Here is a 15,097-nt window from a genome sequence, read left to right as displayed (position 1 = left end):
GTTTGAGAGATAGTCTGCCTTTAGTACTTGTACTGAATTCTAAATGTAGGTTTGCTCACTGAGTTCGAAGGTTTTTTTCTGGCTGGGACAGCACTTTCACCCTCGGCCAAGCCAGACAGACATGCATGAGAATTTTTAGTAGCATGGCATTTCAACTGGACATCATTGAGTGGCTTGGCAGTACTACTAGACATTGAATTGGATTCCATTTACCACCCCCTGAGAAAAAGAACCAGAAATGACGTCACCACTGGAAATGGCATCATCATCAACCCAAGGAAACCTAAACACATAAATAAAAAGCGGGCCATACCACCAGTGCTTCATCTGGAGGCTCACTGGTGTTACCTAGTATGGTGACAAAATGTTTGAAAATGGACCTTCCAGCTCAGTGAGCAAACCTACATCCAGAACCTCAACGTGAGCTACAAAACTTCTCAAAACATGCTGTACTAAATTCAATCTGTCTTGTTCTAGCCCATTCATTTAACTTATCCAGATTCTTTGAAACTTGCAGCTTATGTTCTCACCTATTTCACTGTAATCAGCAAATTTGGAAGCGTTAATGTTTTGTCCCCATGTATAGTTCACTTAGTTTGATTGTGAGCAGACGTGGATCTAGCAGTGATCCTTACAGAATCTCACTAGAAATGGCCCTTTCATCCTGAAAATGATCTGTTTATTCCTACTTTCCACTTTTGATTTATTAACCAGGTCTGTGCCCAATCTGATATTCCTCTCAATCCTTTTTGCACTGATTCCATTTACTAATCTATGTGAGACTTCATGAAAATTCAAATACATGACATCCACTGGCTCTTTATAACAGTAGTCTCCTTTTTTTAAAAAAACTTTAAAAGTTGATGTGATTTATTATTGTCACATGTACTGAAGTACAGTTAAAAGGTTTTCTGTTCTGTGTGCAGTACATGCAGTTCAAACCTACAAAGATCACTGTGTTTGAACAGAGCGAGGAGTGTGAAGTTACAGCTGCAAAGAATGTGATTTGTGGTCAAGTGATAGTTTGATTTGGTATTTTTTAGGTGACTTGGGGAATGATTTCAGCTGCTAAAGCATTCAGTGAATGCATGGGAATTCACCAGAAAGAAACAGCTTGCAGCTGTGGCATCCTAAGAAACTTTAGGTTGGAGGTGGTAGTGAATTGTCATTGGGGCTTGATTTATAAGGGTACTGCTGAGATAAAGGGTTCAAACACACATTACCTCTGGGCATTGCATTTATTGCACATTTCCAGCTGACTCGTGGGCAGTTTAGAATCACCCACGTTTAGAGTCAAGTGTAAAGGAGTCTTAGTCTCAGAGGACCAGAGCACTGCTCTCCGATTAGAGATAGGTTCAATCTGATGGTCACCACGTCTCAGCCAAGAGGTGAGGTTAGGACCTTCATGGTGACCTCAGCTGATATCAGAATTGAGCTTGTGCTATTGACATCATTTTGGATTGCAAATTGACCATCTAACCAACCCCCTTCATGTAGGCCAGACCGGACAAGGATAGCAGATTTCTTGCCCTAAAGGGCATTGAACCAGATGGGTTATTTTTGCAATACTGACGCTGCTACCATTAGGCTAGATGAAATTTATGAACCTCAAATTTTTCCATCAGCTCTGGCGGGGTTGAAACTTGTGCCTCAAAGCATTAGCCTGGGGTTCTAAACCCACTGAAATTGACGTTCTGTTGCTTTGTGGTTAATGCTGAAGTCTTTAAAACCTTCTCATCTGGTATAATTGTTTTGTTTAATTAACATTTCATTCTTTGTTAGGCCATTAAATCTCAAACATGCACACTATTGCTCATTTTCAAGTTAAACAGTTTGTTCATCATGAGCCCAATCTCTCTCAATTTTATGATTTACTTGGAGTAGGTGAACACTGCAGTCCTGAACTCCAATATCTTCACATCTTATCTGGATCATTGTTTAAGAGCAGTGATGCCAACTCCCAATTCATAAGGGCTGACATGCTAGTGAACAGCATCCAAATAAATCTACATGATAACTACTTTTTAACCAATATCTGGTTCTCATCCAACTGATCAAAGCATAAATGCAAAAGGTATGGACACTGATTTGGCCTTAACTGGAGTTTTGTGTCTTGTTCTGAGCACATTATTTGGATGTGAGCATAAGAGGTACAGTTAGTAACTTAGCAGATGACACCAAAATCGGAGGTGTTCTGGACAGTGAAGAAGGTTACCTCCGATCTTAATGGGATCTTGATCAGATGGGCCAATGGGCTAAGAAGTGGCAGATGGAGTTTAATTCAGATAAATGCAAGGTGCTGCATTTTGGGAAAGCGAATCTTAGCAGGACTTATACACTTAATGGGAAGGTCCTAAGGAGTATTGCTGAACAAAGAGACCTTGGAGTGCAGGTTCATAACTCCTTGAGAGTGAAGAAGGCGTTTGGTATGCTTTCCTCTATTGGTGAGAGTATTGAATACAGGAGTTAGGAGGTCATGTTGCAGCTGTACAGGACATTGGTTAGGCCACTGTTGGAATATTGCATGCAATTCTGGTCTCCTTCCTATAGGAAGAATGTTGTGAAACTTGAAAGGGTTCAGAAAAGATTTACAAGGAAGTTGCCAGGGTTGGAGGATTTGAGCTACAAGAAGAAGTTGAATAGGCTGGGGCTGTTTTCCCTGGAGTGTCTGAGGCTGAGGGGTGACCTTAGAGGTTTATAAAATTGAGGGGCATGGATAAGATAAGTAGACAAAGTCTTTTCCCTGGGGTGGGGGAGTCAAGAACTGGAGGGCATAGGTTTAGGGTGACAGGGAAAAGATATAAACGAGACCAATGGGGCAGCTTTTTTACGCAGAGAGTGGTACATGTATGGAATGAGCTGCCAGAGGAAGTGGTGGAGGCTAGTACAATTGCAACATTTGAAAGGCATCTGGGTGGGTATATGAATAGGAAGGGTTTGGAGGAATATGGGCTGGGTGCTGGCAGGTGGGACTAGATTGGATTGGGATACCTGGCTGGCATGGACAAGTTAGACAGAAGGGTCTGTTTCCATGCTGTACATCTGGCTCCATGACCCCACATTAGCAAGGATTTGAAGCCGATTGAGTTGATTATAACAAAGTTTCTTGAATTGTTCCAGGAGTAATGAACTTCAGTTATGTGGATTGGAGGAATCTAGACTTTTTTAAATTGTAAAGAAATAGTGGCAAGGTGATTAGGTAGACATAATCACGATTGTAAGAGCGGTGTACATGGAGAGAAATGATTTCTGTTGGTGGATGGGTTTGAAAGCAGGCTGTGCAAGTTTAAAGATCATTGTGAAAGAAGTGATGGTTACAGGGCAAAGCAATTGTTCCTTTTTAGAGAAACATCCAGTGTGCTTCCCTGCAGGGAAAGATGTGTGTGGCAAATAGAGAAAATTGTAAAATGGAGGTTTAAAAAAAAACTCTTGGTATTGAATGGGTCAGATATATGAAAGGTTTAATTTTTTATACCTTAATTTTGTTATTAATGCATTGTTCATTATTTTTATCGAATGTGATTTATTATTAGACAAATCATATGCACCCTCCCCACCCCTGTGGTTAATGTTATCAGAATTGTTTTTGTTATAAACTAGATTGACTTGACTTTTTTTTTCTATTGCTTATGTAATGTGTTTGTATTTCCCAAGGGCTGTGGCAGCATACCTGCGAGCATTAAGTCTGAGTCCTAATCATGCAGTTGTTCATGGAAACCTGGCTTGTGTCTATTATGAACAAGGGTTAATTGATCTGGCGATAGACACATATAGAAGAGCCATTGAACTGCAGCCTCACTTTCCAGATGCCTACTGCAACCTGGCTAATGCACTAAAGGAGAAGGGAAATGTAAGAACTTGAAATTGGTAATGTTACAGGCTATGTATTGTATGCAAATTATTCTAACAGCTCTGAATTTGTCAGTTAAGAAGTGGACAGCGTCCTTTTGGACAAGGATGACTGCTGTCACTTGTTATACTTGTTGAGAAAAGTAAATTTATGAAGGCTGACAGATGAATGAATAGATGGGATGCATTAGGAAATAACAACTGTTTTAGTCCACAGAAACAGTTTTCCATTTCATGTGATGGAAAGTGTAAGTACAAGTTTTTTTTTTACTTGCTTTCTTTCTTTCCCTGGTAGGTTGCTGAAGCAGAGGAATGCTACAATACAGCACTTCGTCTCTGTCCCACACATGCAGACTCTCTCAACAACTTGGCTAATATCAAAAGGGAGCAAGGGAACATTGAAGAGGCTGTGCGACTGTATCGGAAAGCTCTTGAGGTGAGATGATGGCGGAAGAACCTTGGTAATTGGTGGATTTGAAACTGGTTAAAAGCTGTATTTTGATTTGCTTTTGTCAAAGTTGCTATGAAATTTTGGAAACTAACCTTGTTGGAGATCTCACCACTAAGTTCAGAATTTTGATTTTAAGTATATTAAAGGAAAATTGGCTTTTTTTAAAAAAAAACCTTTTGGTAATTGGGGACCTGGTGTAGTACTACTCTAAAAGTTGCCAAAATGATGCTGGTTTTAAAAAATCTAATAAAAGGCTGTGCAGATGCAATCTAGGGGTTTAGATTACTGTAATTTTGAAAGGGTGGAGATGAGCCACTTTTATGGTGTATCAAATGTAGGAATTGTTTACCTGTGAGTCAGTGTGTCAACAGGCATTTGTCAGCAAGTGTTATGAAGATGTGGGTATACTGTACCATTTAAGAGTTAAAAGCTAGTAGAACTACCTGACAGCACCAAGTGTTCTGAAAAAGATACAATGTAACATGTAGTCCAGCTAGGGTAGCTGGTTGCCTGGAGACAAAAATTTGAATTTGGCCAATCAGTTTAAATTGTACCCCCAAAAAATACCAAATTCTAATCCTGTTTGAATTTAGTATATTGACACAGTCCTATGCTTTGGGCATGTAAGACTGGGAAAAATTGAATCGTTGGGGGAGAACTCTTGAGGCATCTGCCTAAAGAAGGAGTTTGCACCGAGAAAAACATCTTTACAAACCTGGAGAGCAACTCTACAGAGGAAGATAAAGAAAAGATACGACCACTAGCTGGTTTTGAAATTTGTTTTTTTTTCAGTAAATCTTAATTGGGGGTTTTATCGGACTAGTATTATCAAAGGGAAAGTAAAAGAGGCATGTGGAAGTTGTAAATAGTTTTTTTTTCTGTTATACTTTAAGAAATTTGTTAATTTTTATTTTGAATAGTTCTTGGCCTCTCCAAATTTTCACAGCTGCACGGGATAAATCTTTTCTGTGTTGTTAGTTTAAATTAAGCAAGGGGTTTACTCCATGTAGTAACAGTGACACTTGACTGTTGTCAAGAGGGCAACATGGTGGCTCATGGTTAGCACTGCTGCCTTACAGCTCCAGGGACCTGGGTTGGAGTCCAGCCTCTGTGTGTCTGTCTTGGTCCAGCAGTCCAAAGATGTGAATGTGAGGTGGATTGCCCATAGTGTCCAGGGATTTGCAGGTTAGGTGAGTTAACCCTGGGAAAATGGAGGGTTACAAGGATTTGGAGGCTGGGTTTTGTGGGATGCTGTTCGAGGGTTAGTGTGGACTTCATGGGCCAAATGCCTGTTTCCATATTGGATTCTGTGAATATTGTATATAATATCCATTTGAGCCTTTCCCAGCAGGAATAACATGTTTTGGATTCAAACCTCTCTGAATGTGGAGAACTGGGATAAATTTTGGCAATACATGTAGAGTTCTGATAGAGAACCAAATTCACAAAGTGGATAGCACTGCTGGAATTTTCTTTCTGATGTGACTGACCATGTGCTGCCATCAACTATTGATGATGGGTTGAGGAAAATAATCTCACAAAGGGCCACACATTTTTCCTTTCTGAATTATAAACAAATGGAAGTTGGACTCTTGTTAATAGCATGTGTTTGAAATTATAGAATGTTGAGCAGCATTAGAATGAAATAATCATTAACTTTTTTTTTGACGCTGTAGGTGTTTCCAGAATTTGCAGCTGCCCATTCGAACTTGGCTAGTGTGCTGCAACAGCAGGGAAAATTGCAGGACGCATTAATGCATTATAAGGAAGCTATTCGGTAACTGCCCACTTGCATGATCTATTTAATGTATTCAACATTTCTCTTCTCTTGCTCCTATTCAAGTGATATAGTAGAAATTCTGAGCATTTTATTTTGCGGTTTGCCATTCATTCTTCATTTTTCTAAAATGTTGAGTAGTTGCAATGCATTGCAAAACTTTCATCCAAAATGTGTAGTATCTAGTAGTATAAGAAATAGAAGGCTTGAAGTACAAAGAAATGCAGTGATACATGGGACAGTTCTCTGTGCAGGCAGTAGTTGTCTTAAATTTTTAAGTCTGAAAATCATTAAGATGTCTTTTTTTTGGATTGAACCTGAAAGTAATAGATTTTATATAGCATCATTTTAGCATAATGAAATGATACCTTGCAAGTGCATAATAATGAAGTATGACAACAAGTCACAACATGACTTATTAGATCAGGTGACCAAAAGTTTGGTCACAAGTACGTCTGAAAAGAAGGAAACCCAGGTGAACAGGTCAAGTCAAAGGAGAGTATTCGAGGACTTGACAATTGACGGAATATCCAGCAAGGTGGAGCAGTCATAATGGGAATGCTCTAGACAATTAAATAAAATGTTTAGTGGAGCAGGAAAAGACTAGAATGGAAAAAGGGGCAAGGCCATCAGGGATTTGAGAGAAAACTTGAGAATTTTCATGTTAAAACATTTTTATAGTGAGTTAATATATGCAGAAAACTCAAAAGTAAAATGGAAATTGCTGCAAGTTAGACATGGGCATCAGTAGTTTGAGTGACCTTAAGGTTAGGAAGTATAGAGTGAACAAGGACTGAATGTTGGGTTCATCAGCAAATGAGCTGAGACAGAGGTCACTTGAGATGGAGATGGAAATGGAAATAGGGGTCTTTGAATAGCATCAGTATCGGGTTGAAAGTTCATTTCTGAAGCAAATGTATCAAAGTTGTGACCAGACTGTCAGACTGGATTTTCGAGTAGGGGCCTAAAAACAATAACATGTTCCCTATGTTTAGAATTTTGCTCCGGTGGATGCCAGTAATGTGAATATAAATCTGGTGAATGAAATTCATTTATCCTCTGAATTTTGGTTTCTGACTAGACTATGATTTGGGTAATATCTTCAGGCCAAGTATTAACTGTAGAAATGAAATTGGTTGAAGAAAGCTTTTTTTAAAAAAAGTTTCGTCTTGCAACTTCCAGCAGCGTGAATGCTCACACTGTCGATGTGCTGGTATATTCACTAATGTGACCAAGGTGGTGGTCTTTGTTAATGCATGGGATGTGGGTGTAGCTGGCTCAGCCAGTATTTATTGCCCAGAGGGAAGTTAAAAGTCATCTATATTGCTGTGGGTCCTGCGTAAATTGTTGACAAGGATGGAAGTTTCCTTCCCAACAGTTTCATGGTTCTTTATTATAGTCTTAACCCTAGATTTTTATTGAATTTAAATTCCACCATCTGCCCTGGCATGATTCAAACCCAGGCTTCTGGCACTACCCAGGATTAACGGTCTTGAGTAATACCACTAGGCCGCCATCTTTTTCTTTTGTAATATCAGAAGCAGCTTTCCTAGACAGTCAAATATTTGACTCCTTTCAAGCTTATTTTGAAAGTGTGAGGGATATTTCCCACAAATTATAGGTATGTTTTCTTTGTGTTTCGTACTTTGGATTTCCATGTCTCCTTTTCCACAGTTGCTTTAGGCTGACTTGTAGGATGATGACTGTTAATGGGCGGCACGGTAGCACAGTGGTTAGCACTGCTGCTTCACAGCGCCAGAGACCCGGGTTCAATTCCCGCCTCAGGCGACTCTCTGTGTGGAGTTTGCACATTCTCCCCGTGTCTGCTTGGGTTTCCTCCGGGTGCTCCGGTTTCCTCCCACAATCCAAAAATGTGCAGGGGTTAGGTGAATTGGCCATGCTAAATTGCCCGTAGTGTTAGGTGAAGGGGTAAATGTAGGAGAATGGGTTTGGGTGGGTTACGCTTCGGCGGGTCGGTGTGGACTTGTTGGGCCGAAGGGCCTGTTTCCACGCTGTAAGTAATCTAATCTTATTGATTTGCAAGTGTAACTTTTATTTTGACAGAATCAGTCCAACCTTCGCTGATGCTTACTCAAATATGGGAAACACACTGAAAGAAATGCAAGATGTGCAGGGTGCCTTGCAGTGCTATACAAGAGCAATTCAGATCAATCCCGCTTTTGCTGATGCTCACAGCAACCTAGCTTCAATTCATAAGGTAAGACTTAACAATGTTTGGTGACTTCAGTGAGCTAATCTTCACATTAGGAAGTAATTTGTATCATAAGCAAATCATGTGGATTTTGAGTGCACAGTTCATGAAAAGTATATATAGACAGTACTTTACAGCTGATGTGATTATTTGAAGATTGAAATTGTAATGTTTTCCTGCCAATAAAACAGAACATATTTCTCTCTTTTCTCTCTCTGTAGGATTCGGGAAATATTCCAGAAGCCATTGCTTCCTACAGAACTGCCCTAAAGCTAAAGCCTGACTTCCCAGATGCATACTGTAATCTGGCACACTGTTTGCAGGTAACAAGATAACCTCATGAATTGAGTGCACTTATTCCAGTGGAGCAGACATTGGTCTTTCACTCCAGCAATGATTTTAAGCATATTTAGAATTTGTAAATGATTGGTGCAGATATCTTAACAGTAAGCAGCATGCCTTTCAGTTACATTTGCCTGTGGAAATAATGTATGCTTCTGATCATAATACCTTTTTTAAAGCTGAATGAAATGCTTATCTGTCTCACTGTAGAGAATAATAGCATTTACAGCATAGATTATTTGGGCTAACACATTATTGACATTACTTTCCATTTGAGCTCTGTCTAGGTCCTCGTTTTAAAACCAGTGAGACAACTCTGACCAGAATGTTACAAATGTGTTTTGACCAGGTGTCCCACAGAACAGAATTGGTCAAATCACTGCGAAGACAGCAGCACCAATGCAAAACATTCCTAACTTTATTAGGAAACCAGTTACAATAACATTAATATTAAATATACTCTTTCTAATCCTATTCATCCCTTTTAAGCTTAGAATAAATTCCAGAGTCTCTTGCAGATTTGTGCATTTGCTCACTCTGACTCTGGGTCTACCTTTTTACATTGTGCTGATGTCATTAGCACCTGGCTGCTGTGTTTGCACTGTCTGGTTGAGTTTTGATTTTGGAGCTTTGCTTGGTACATTGGCCAAGTTAATCTATGTTTTAGCAGCCAGGAGACCACCACCTCCCACCTGTCTTTATCTACATTACCTAGCATATCATATCATATTTGACCTTTTTTGTGTTGTATTTGTTTAACTTGCCCTCATTATCAATAGTTTATTTTTTTAAGTTTTCATGGTGGCAAGTTGCATATGACAGCTACTTTTTCTGTGGCTGAGCCACAGTGGGATCCGTTTAAATTGTAACATAGTCACCATCCAAAATTGCCCAGGTTTCAGGCAGTACTTGGGCAAGTGGAATCATCCTGTCCTTGCTGGCTTTTGAAATACATGAACCAAAACTCTGTACTGTCCTCCACACTGATCTTACCATTGTTTGGATATTATCTACCTAAGTTATCTTTGATCAGGATTCGAGATGGTTGAAAACCACATATATTCTCATGTACTGTAGGATCCCTTTAAATGCATGCCATTACTTAATTTGCCATTTCATTCATTGCTTCTCTATGCTTTTAAGGTGTAATCATTGCTGAGTCTGACTCAGTATTTTTCTCTGCTTAGCCTCAAAACAATGGCGATTTGATTTGCTTGTCATTTTCCAAAATCCACTCTCAACATTTTTGTGGCTGTGTTAGGTTGACAACATTTTAAGTATTCATAGAAGAATTGAGTCAACTAAAATCCCTGTTGCTGAAAAACGTTGATGAAATAAGTCAGCAAAATTACTTAAGATGTTTTCGCTGAAGAAGGGGCTAGCAATTGTGGAAGAGGCATTATTGCACAAGCTGTTGGGTTTTGCCTGTTCACATTACATCAAAATGGTAGATTGAGAAGGGGAGTCTTAATCTGAATCATAGAGATGTACAGCACGGAAACAGACCCTTCGGTCCAACCAGTCCATGCCGACCAGATATCCCAACCCGATCTACTCCCACCTGCCAGCACCCAGCCCATACTCCTCCAAACCCTTTCTATTCATATACCCATCCAAATGCCTTTCAACTGTTGCAGTTGCACCAGCCTCCAACACTTCCTCTGGCAGCTCATTTCATACATCTATCACCCTCTGCATGAAAACGTTTCCCCTTAACTCTCTTTTATATCTTTTCCCCTCTCACCCTAAACGTATGCCCTCTAGTTCTGGAATTCCCCCGCCCCAGGGAAAAGACTTTGTCTATTTATCCTATCCATGCTCCTCATAATTTTGTAAACCCCTATAAGGTTGCCCTTCAGCCTCCGACGCTCCAGGGAAATTCGTCCCAGCCTGTTCAGCCTCTCTCTTTTATAGCTCAAACCCTCCAACTCTGGCAACATTCTTGTAAGTCTTTTCTGAACCCTTTCATGTTTCACAACATCTTTCCGATAGGAAGGAGACCAGAAATGCACACTATATTCCAACAGCGGCCTCACCAATGTCCTGTACAGCCGCAACATGACCTCCCAACTCCTGTACTCAACACTTTGACCAAGAAAGGAAAGCATACCAAACGCCGCCTTCACTATCCTATCTATCTGTGACTCCACTTTCGAGGAGCTATGAACCTGCACTTCAAAGTCTCTTTGTTCAATAACACTCCCTAGGACCTTACGATTAAGTGTATAAGTCCTGCTAAGATTTGCTTTCCAAAAGCGCAGCACCTTGCATTTATCTGAATTAAACTCCATCTGCCACCCCTCAGCCCATTGGCCCATCTAATCCAGACCCTGTTATAATCTGAGGTAACCCTCTTCGCTGTCCACTACACCTCCAAATTTGGTGTCATTTTCTGCAAAATAAACTTGGGAAGTACAACTACAAAACAACCGCTGAATTATTTTCTTTCTGCATGCAGAACCGCTGCTGAGAAATCAAAACAGAAACAATACAGGAGAAGGTGCACCGCACTCTCAACTCCGAATCACAATACACTTTTTTTTTCTAAAAAGTAACCGTTTTGATGGGGTTAATCTTCGTGTTACACCAACTCCATGCATTCTACTTTTGTCAAGCACACTGTGGATCCAGAAAGGAACTTATCCTCTAGCTTTTGGTTAGAACATATGCACATAGGAAGCTGATTTAAATACAAATATTCTCCATTCTAAGGCCAACTTATAATACATCTTAAGTCCATGATCTTCAACATAATTTTAATTAATTGGTCAAGCGCAGACTTGTTAGACAGTTGATCCCCCCACCGACTCACTTTCCACACTGCACATGCTGATCATCATCCGACTGCAGTGCTTATACTTTCAGAAGTCATAAGGCTAGAGCGAAGTGCACGCCCTTCAGATTTTGCTAGTTTGTAGCATTGTTTTTCAGTTTTCATCTCAAGAACTGTCATGGCAGGGTAAAGCAAATTTTGTGGTGGCAACATGAGAAAGGAACAGGAAATATCTAAGATCTGACATGTAAAGGCCAGTATTTGTTAGTATTAGCAATATAGACATGATGGGCCAAAAATCCTCCAATGTGGACTCTGCGAGAGCAGTTCTGCTCTTTCTCCATAAATGTGCAGCTTTTCTCATCAGTTGGCTATCTAATAGATGTGTGCAGGATCAAGAAAAATTATAGGAAATACTATGTCCACATGTGTCCACATATAAGCAACGTAAGTTGATCAGGGGCCCTGGAAACCAACTGCATCCAAATAGCAGTAACGTTCTGTGCTTCTGCTCTTGCAAACAGCAAGGAACATTCTGGATGCCCCAGAAGCCCAGATGCAGAGACGAACCTGCAGCATGACCAGCAGAAGAGTGATGTCATGAACAATAGGGTGAAGCAACAATGATGAGTCTGAGTTATCTAAAAAGAAAGCAAAATTGCACAACTTCCACGTGGAATGGAAAAATAAATTTTATTTTCAAAGAAAAGTTTTTTTCATTGTCATAAAAGTAGGTTGATAAGTAAAAATGGAGAATTTGGAACAAGAACACACCATGATGCATAGTGAATCCAAGGATAGTTTTCCCTTTGACAACATGGGACAAAGAATCTGAGCAAGCTGAAGGTTGCTTGGAAAGCTCAACAATAATTCCCTTTTTAAACCTGCAGTAAAGCATCATTTTGCACCATCATCTGGCAATCATTCACAGTTGGCAAAAGTAATTGAAGAAGCAATGATGGTGTTCCCTGATACACTATTCAGAGACTTGAACAAAGAAGAAATCATAACAGCCATCCATGTTGTCCTGCTCTCCTTTCTACCATTTCCCCCTGCCCCCCAGTAAAAGCAAAATACTCAGTGGCACAGTACAGCTTCACCTCCTTCATCTTCACCCCGGGCTCTGGAGGGAGAGAGAACGACTGCCCATGTGCACAAAGACACGAGCTCTTGGTCTTTTTCTGGAACAGCAGCTTCCCAAGGAATCATACAGTCACGTACAAGAAGAGCATCCAGACGAGACAACACACACCGATTGGGTGACCATTGCAATCAGCGAGCGCCAACAGCAAAGACCACGCCATCTGCTGTTACACAATGAATAACTGGCTTCACATAATGAAGGCTTTTCACCTTGTCAACCGACATTACATACTGAATGCTTTTCTTTTTGTTAAATGGCTCTACACAATGAATGCTCCTCCACCCTGCTGACCCACGACTCCTACTCCTACCCCTACCCCCAGCACTCCACCATCAACTGCAAATCTCCATCTGCTGAGTCATGCTCAGCCGAACACCTCCACAAAACTCAAAACTTCACTCCCTCCCTGCACGCTCATACTCCATACACATTCTCCTCCAGACCACAGAAACAAGATGAGTGGAATCTTTGACCAAAGACATCTATTAGTAACTATAGCAAGACGTGAAGGACTGCGAATGCATTGCACAGCAGTTCAATAAATCCATCAACATGACTGACGCAATCCAGCTGATTATTATGTCCTAATTAGTTGCATAAAAACAACTAGAGGATCTTATCCTTTTGTCCTTTAAAGGAGAGACAAAGAGTGAGGGTATCGACAATGAATCTTAGCTGATTTTGATGCAGAGTTGAAAAAAAACTTATTTTCATTTTTTTTATTTGACAGTTAAGAACTTTGACATGTCAAGTAGATTTCATTATTATCTTGGCACATATATAAAATGGATTTGCAGTTTTAATTTCGTGCAAGATAGAACTTGATTCCGAAGGAATAAGGCAAGGGAACATAGTGGTAGCTGCTAAATTACCTGAAATTGCGTTATTGTGAGTGTGCTGAGAATGGTCTTCCTTGTATGGATTCCTTTTCAGAATCACTAAGTGGGAATGACCAGAGTGTAGTGGCAATTTAAAAGTACACCTGTATGTCAACAAATTGGTTTAAATTCAACCTTTTTTTTGCCTCTAGATTGTATGTGACTGGACAGATTATGATGAGCGAATGAAAAAATTAGTCAGTATAGTAGCTGACCAACTGGAGAAAAATCGGCTGCCATCTGTCCATCCGCATCATAGTATGCTATATCCACTATCCCATACCTTTCGCAAAGCCATTGCAGAACGTCATGGAAATCTGTGTCTTGACAAGGTAGAATAAAACTATATGTTGTGTAATAATGTATGTTACAATTCACTTTCTATCTCAAAGATTATAGGAGTTTGTTCATACTAGTCCAACAACACAATTTACTCCATCTCTGACCTCCCACTAGAAGGACAGATGTGCCAAGAACTAGGATTGATTAAGTAACTCCTACTTAATACACTTTACTGCATAATTTAAAAAAAAAACTATCCTTAAAGCAGTTGTGTTCACTAAATTAAATGGTGGTAGATTTTTTTTTCCAAAATTCGACTGATACGACAAAATATTTGCACTTAACCTTAAATACACCAGTAAAGATCTTTCAGGAATCCTTGGTGTTTGGGAAAGTCACAGAATGGGAAAATTGCCCATGTAACTCCCTTATTTTAAAGAGAAAAAAATTGCAACTGCAGGTCCGTTATCTTCTGTTATTGGAGTGTTAGAATATATGGATGTAGGTTTGCTTGCTGAGCTGGAAGTTTTGCTTTCAAACGTTTCGTCACCATACTAAGTAATCTCTTCAGTGAGCCGCCTCAGGACCAATGGTAGCTATGATGGGGAAGTGGTGGTGTTGGACTGGGGTGGACAGACTTAAACACAACTCCCCACGTTATAGTCCAGGTTTTTTTTTGGAAGTGCTAACTTTCAGAGGACTGCTCCTTCATTTGATAGCCAGCTACCTGACAAAGGAGCAGCGCTGCAAAAGCTTGTACTTTCAAATAAACCTGTTGGACTATAACCTGGTGTTGTGATTTTTAAGTTTATCCTCTTAAGACAACTCTCATCACAGAATCAGTAGAGAACAAAAGCAAAATACAGATGCTAGAGGTCTGAAATAAAAAGTGTTGGAAAAACTCAGCAGGCCTGACAGAATTTGTTTTGAGTTTAGTATGATGACCTTCATTGCACTGCCCCCAGGACAAATAATGATTTGAGTATAGTAACTAAAATGGCATATGTCTTATTCTAGATTATAGCACCTCCACATCTTACTCAAGATACAGTTTTTTTTAAAAAAAAATGCTGTTCTGTTGCACAAAACTTCCCTACTCTTGGATTCCAACATTCCATTTGCTAGAATAACTAATGTCCAGTTTGAATAGGTGACGTTGAAGTCATCTATTCATTCCAAATCCCCTCATTTCTTGATGAAAACTTGTAAATGATTTATTCGTCATGACAACATTTTGTTGTATCAACATTTGGGTTTTTTGGTTAGAATGAAAAGCTGTTGCAGGGACAGATGGAAGGTTAAATAGGCTAGGCTCTGTTGACTGATGTCTGGTTTGCGGTGCAGTATGATGTCAACGGCATTAGTTCAATTCCCAACTGAAGCACTGAG

General features: G+C 39.9%; 1 protein-coding gene across 1 annotated transcript in view; it reads left to right on the top strand.

Annotated features, from left to right (window-relative positions):
- Positions 1-15,097, top strand: part of LOC122557248 (UDP-N-acetylglucosamine--peptide N-acetylglucosaminyltransferase 110 kDa subunit) — an 82,216-nt gene that overhangs the window by 28,729 nt on the left and 38,390 nt on the right. Inside the window, exons 7-12 of the mRNA XM_087992029.1 lie at positions 3,655-3,850; positions 4,145-4,285; positions 5,977-6,077; positions 8,142-8,295; positions 8,511-8,612; positions 13,579-13,758. Of these exons, the coding sequence (XP_087848155.1) occupies positions 3,655-3,850; positions 4,145-4,285; positions 5,977-6,077; positions 8,142-8,295; positions 8,511-8,612; positions 13,579-13,758 (874 nt within the window). The remainder of the gene's footprint in view (positions 1-3,654; positions 3,851-4,144; positions 4,286-5,976; positions 6,078-8,141; positions 8,296-8,510; positions 8,613-13,578; positions 13,759-15,097) is intronic.

Source organism: Chiloscyllium plagiosum, unplaced genomic scaffold, assembly GCF_037043375.1.
Source record: "Chiloscyllium plagiosum isolate Xiang-an unplaced genomic scaffold, Cpla_swu_hap1 HiC_scaffold_11, whole genome shotgun sequence".
Classification (NCBI taxonomy): domain Eukaryota; kingdom Metazoa; phylum Chordata; class Chondrichthyes; order Orectolobiformes; family Hemiscylliidae; genus Chiloscyllium; species Chiloscyllium plagiosum.
This window is presented reverse-complemented; position numbering and strand designations above follow the sequence as displayed.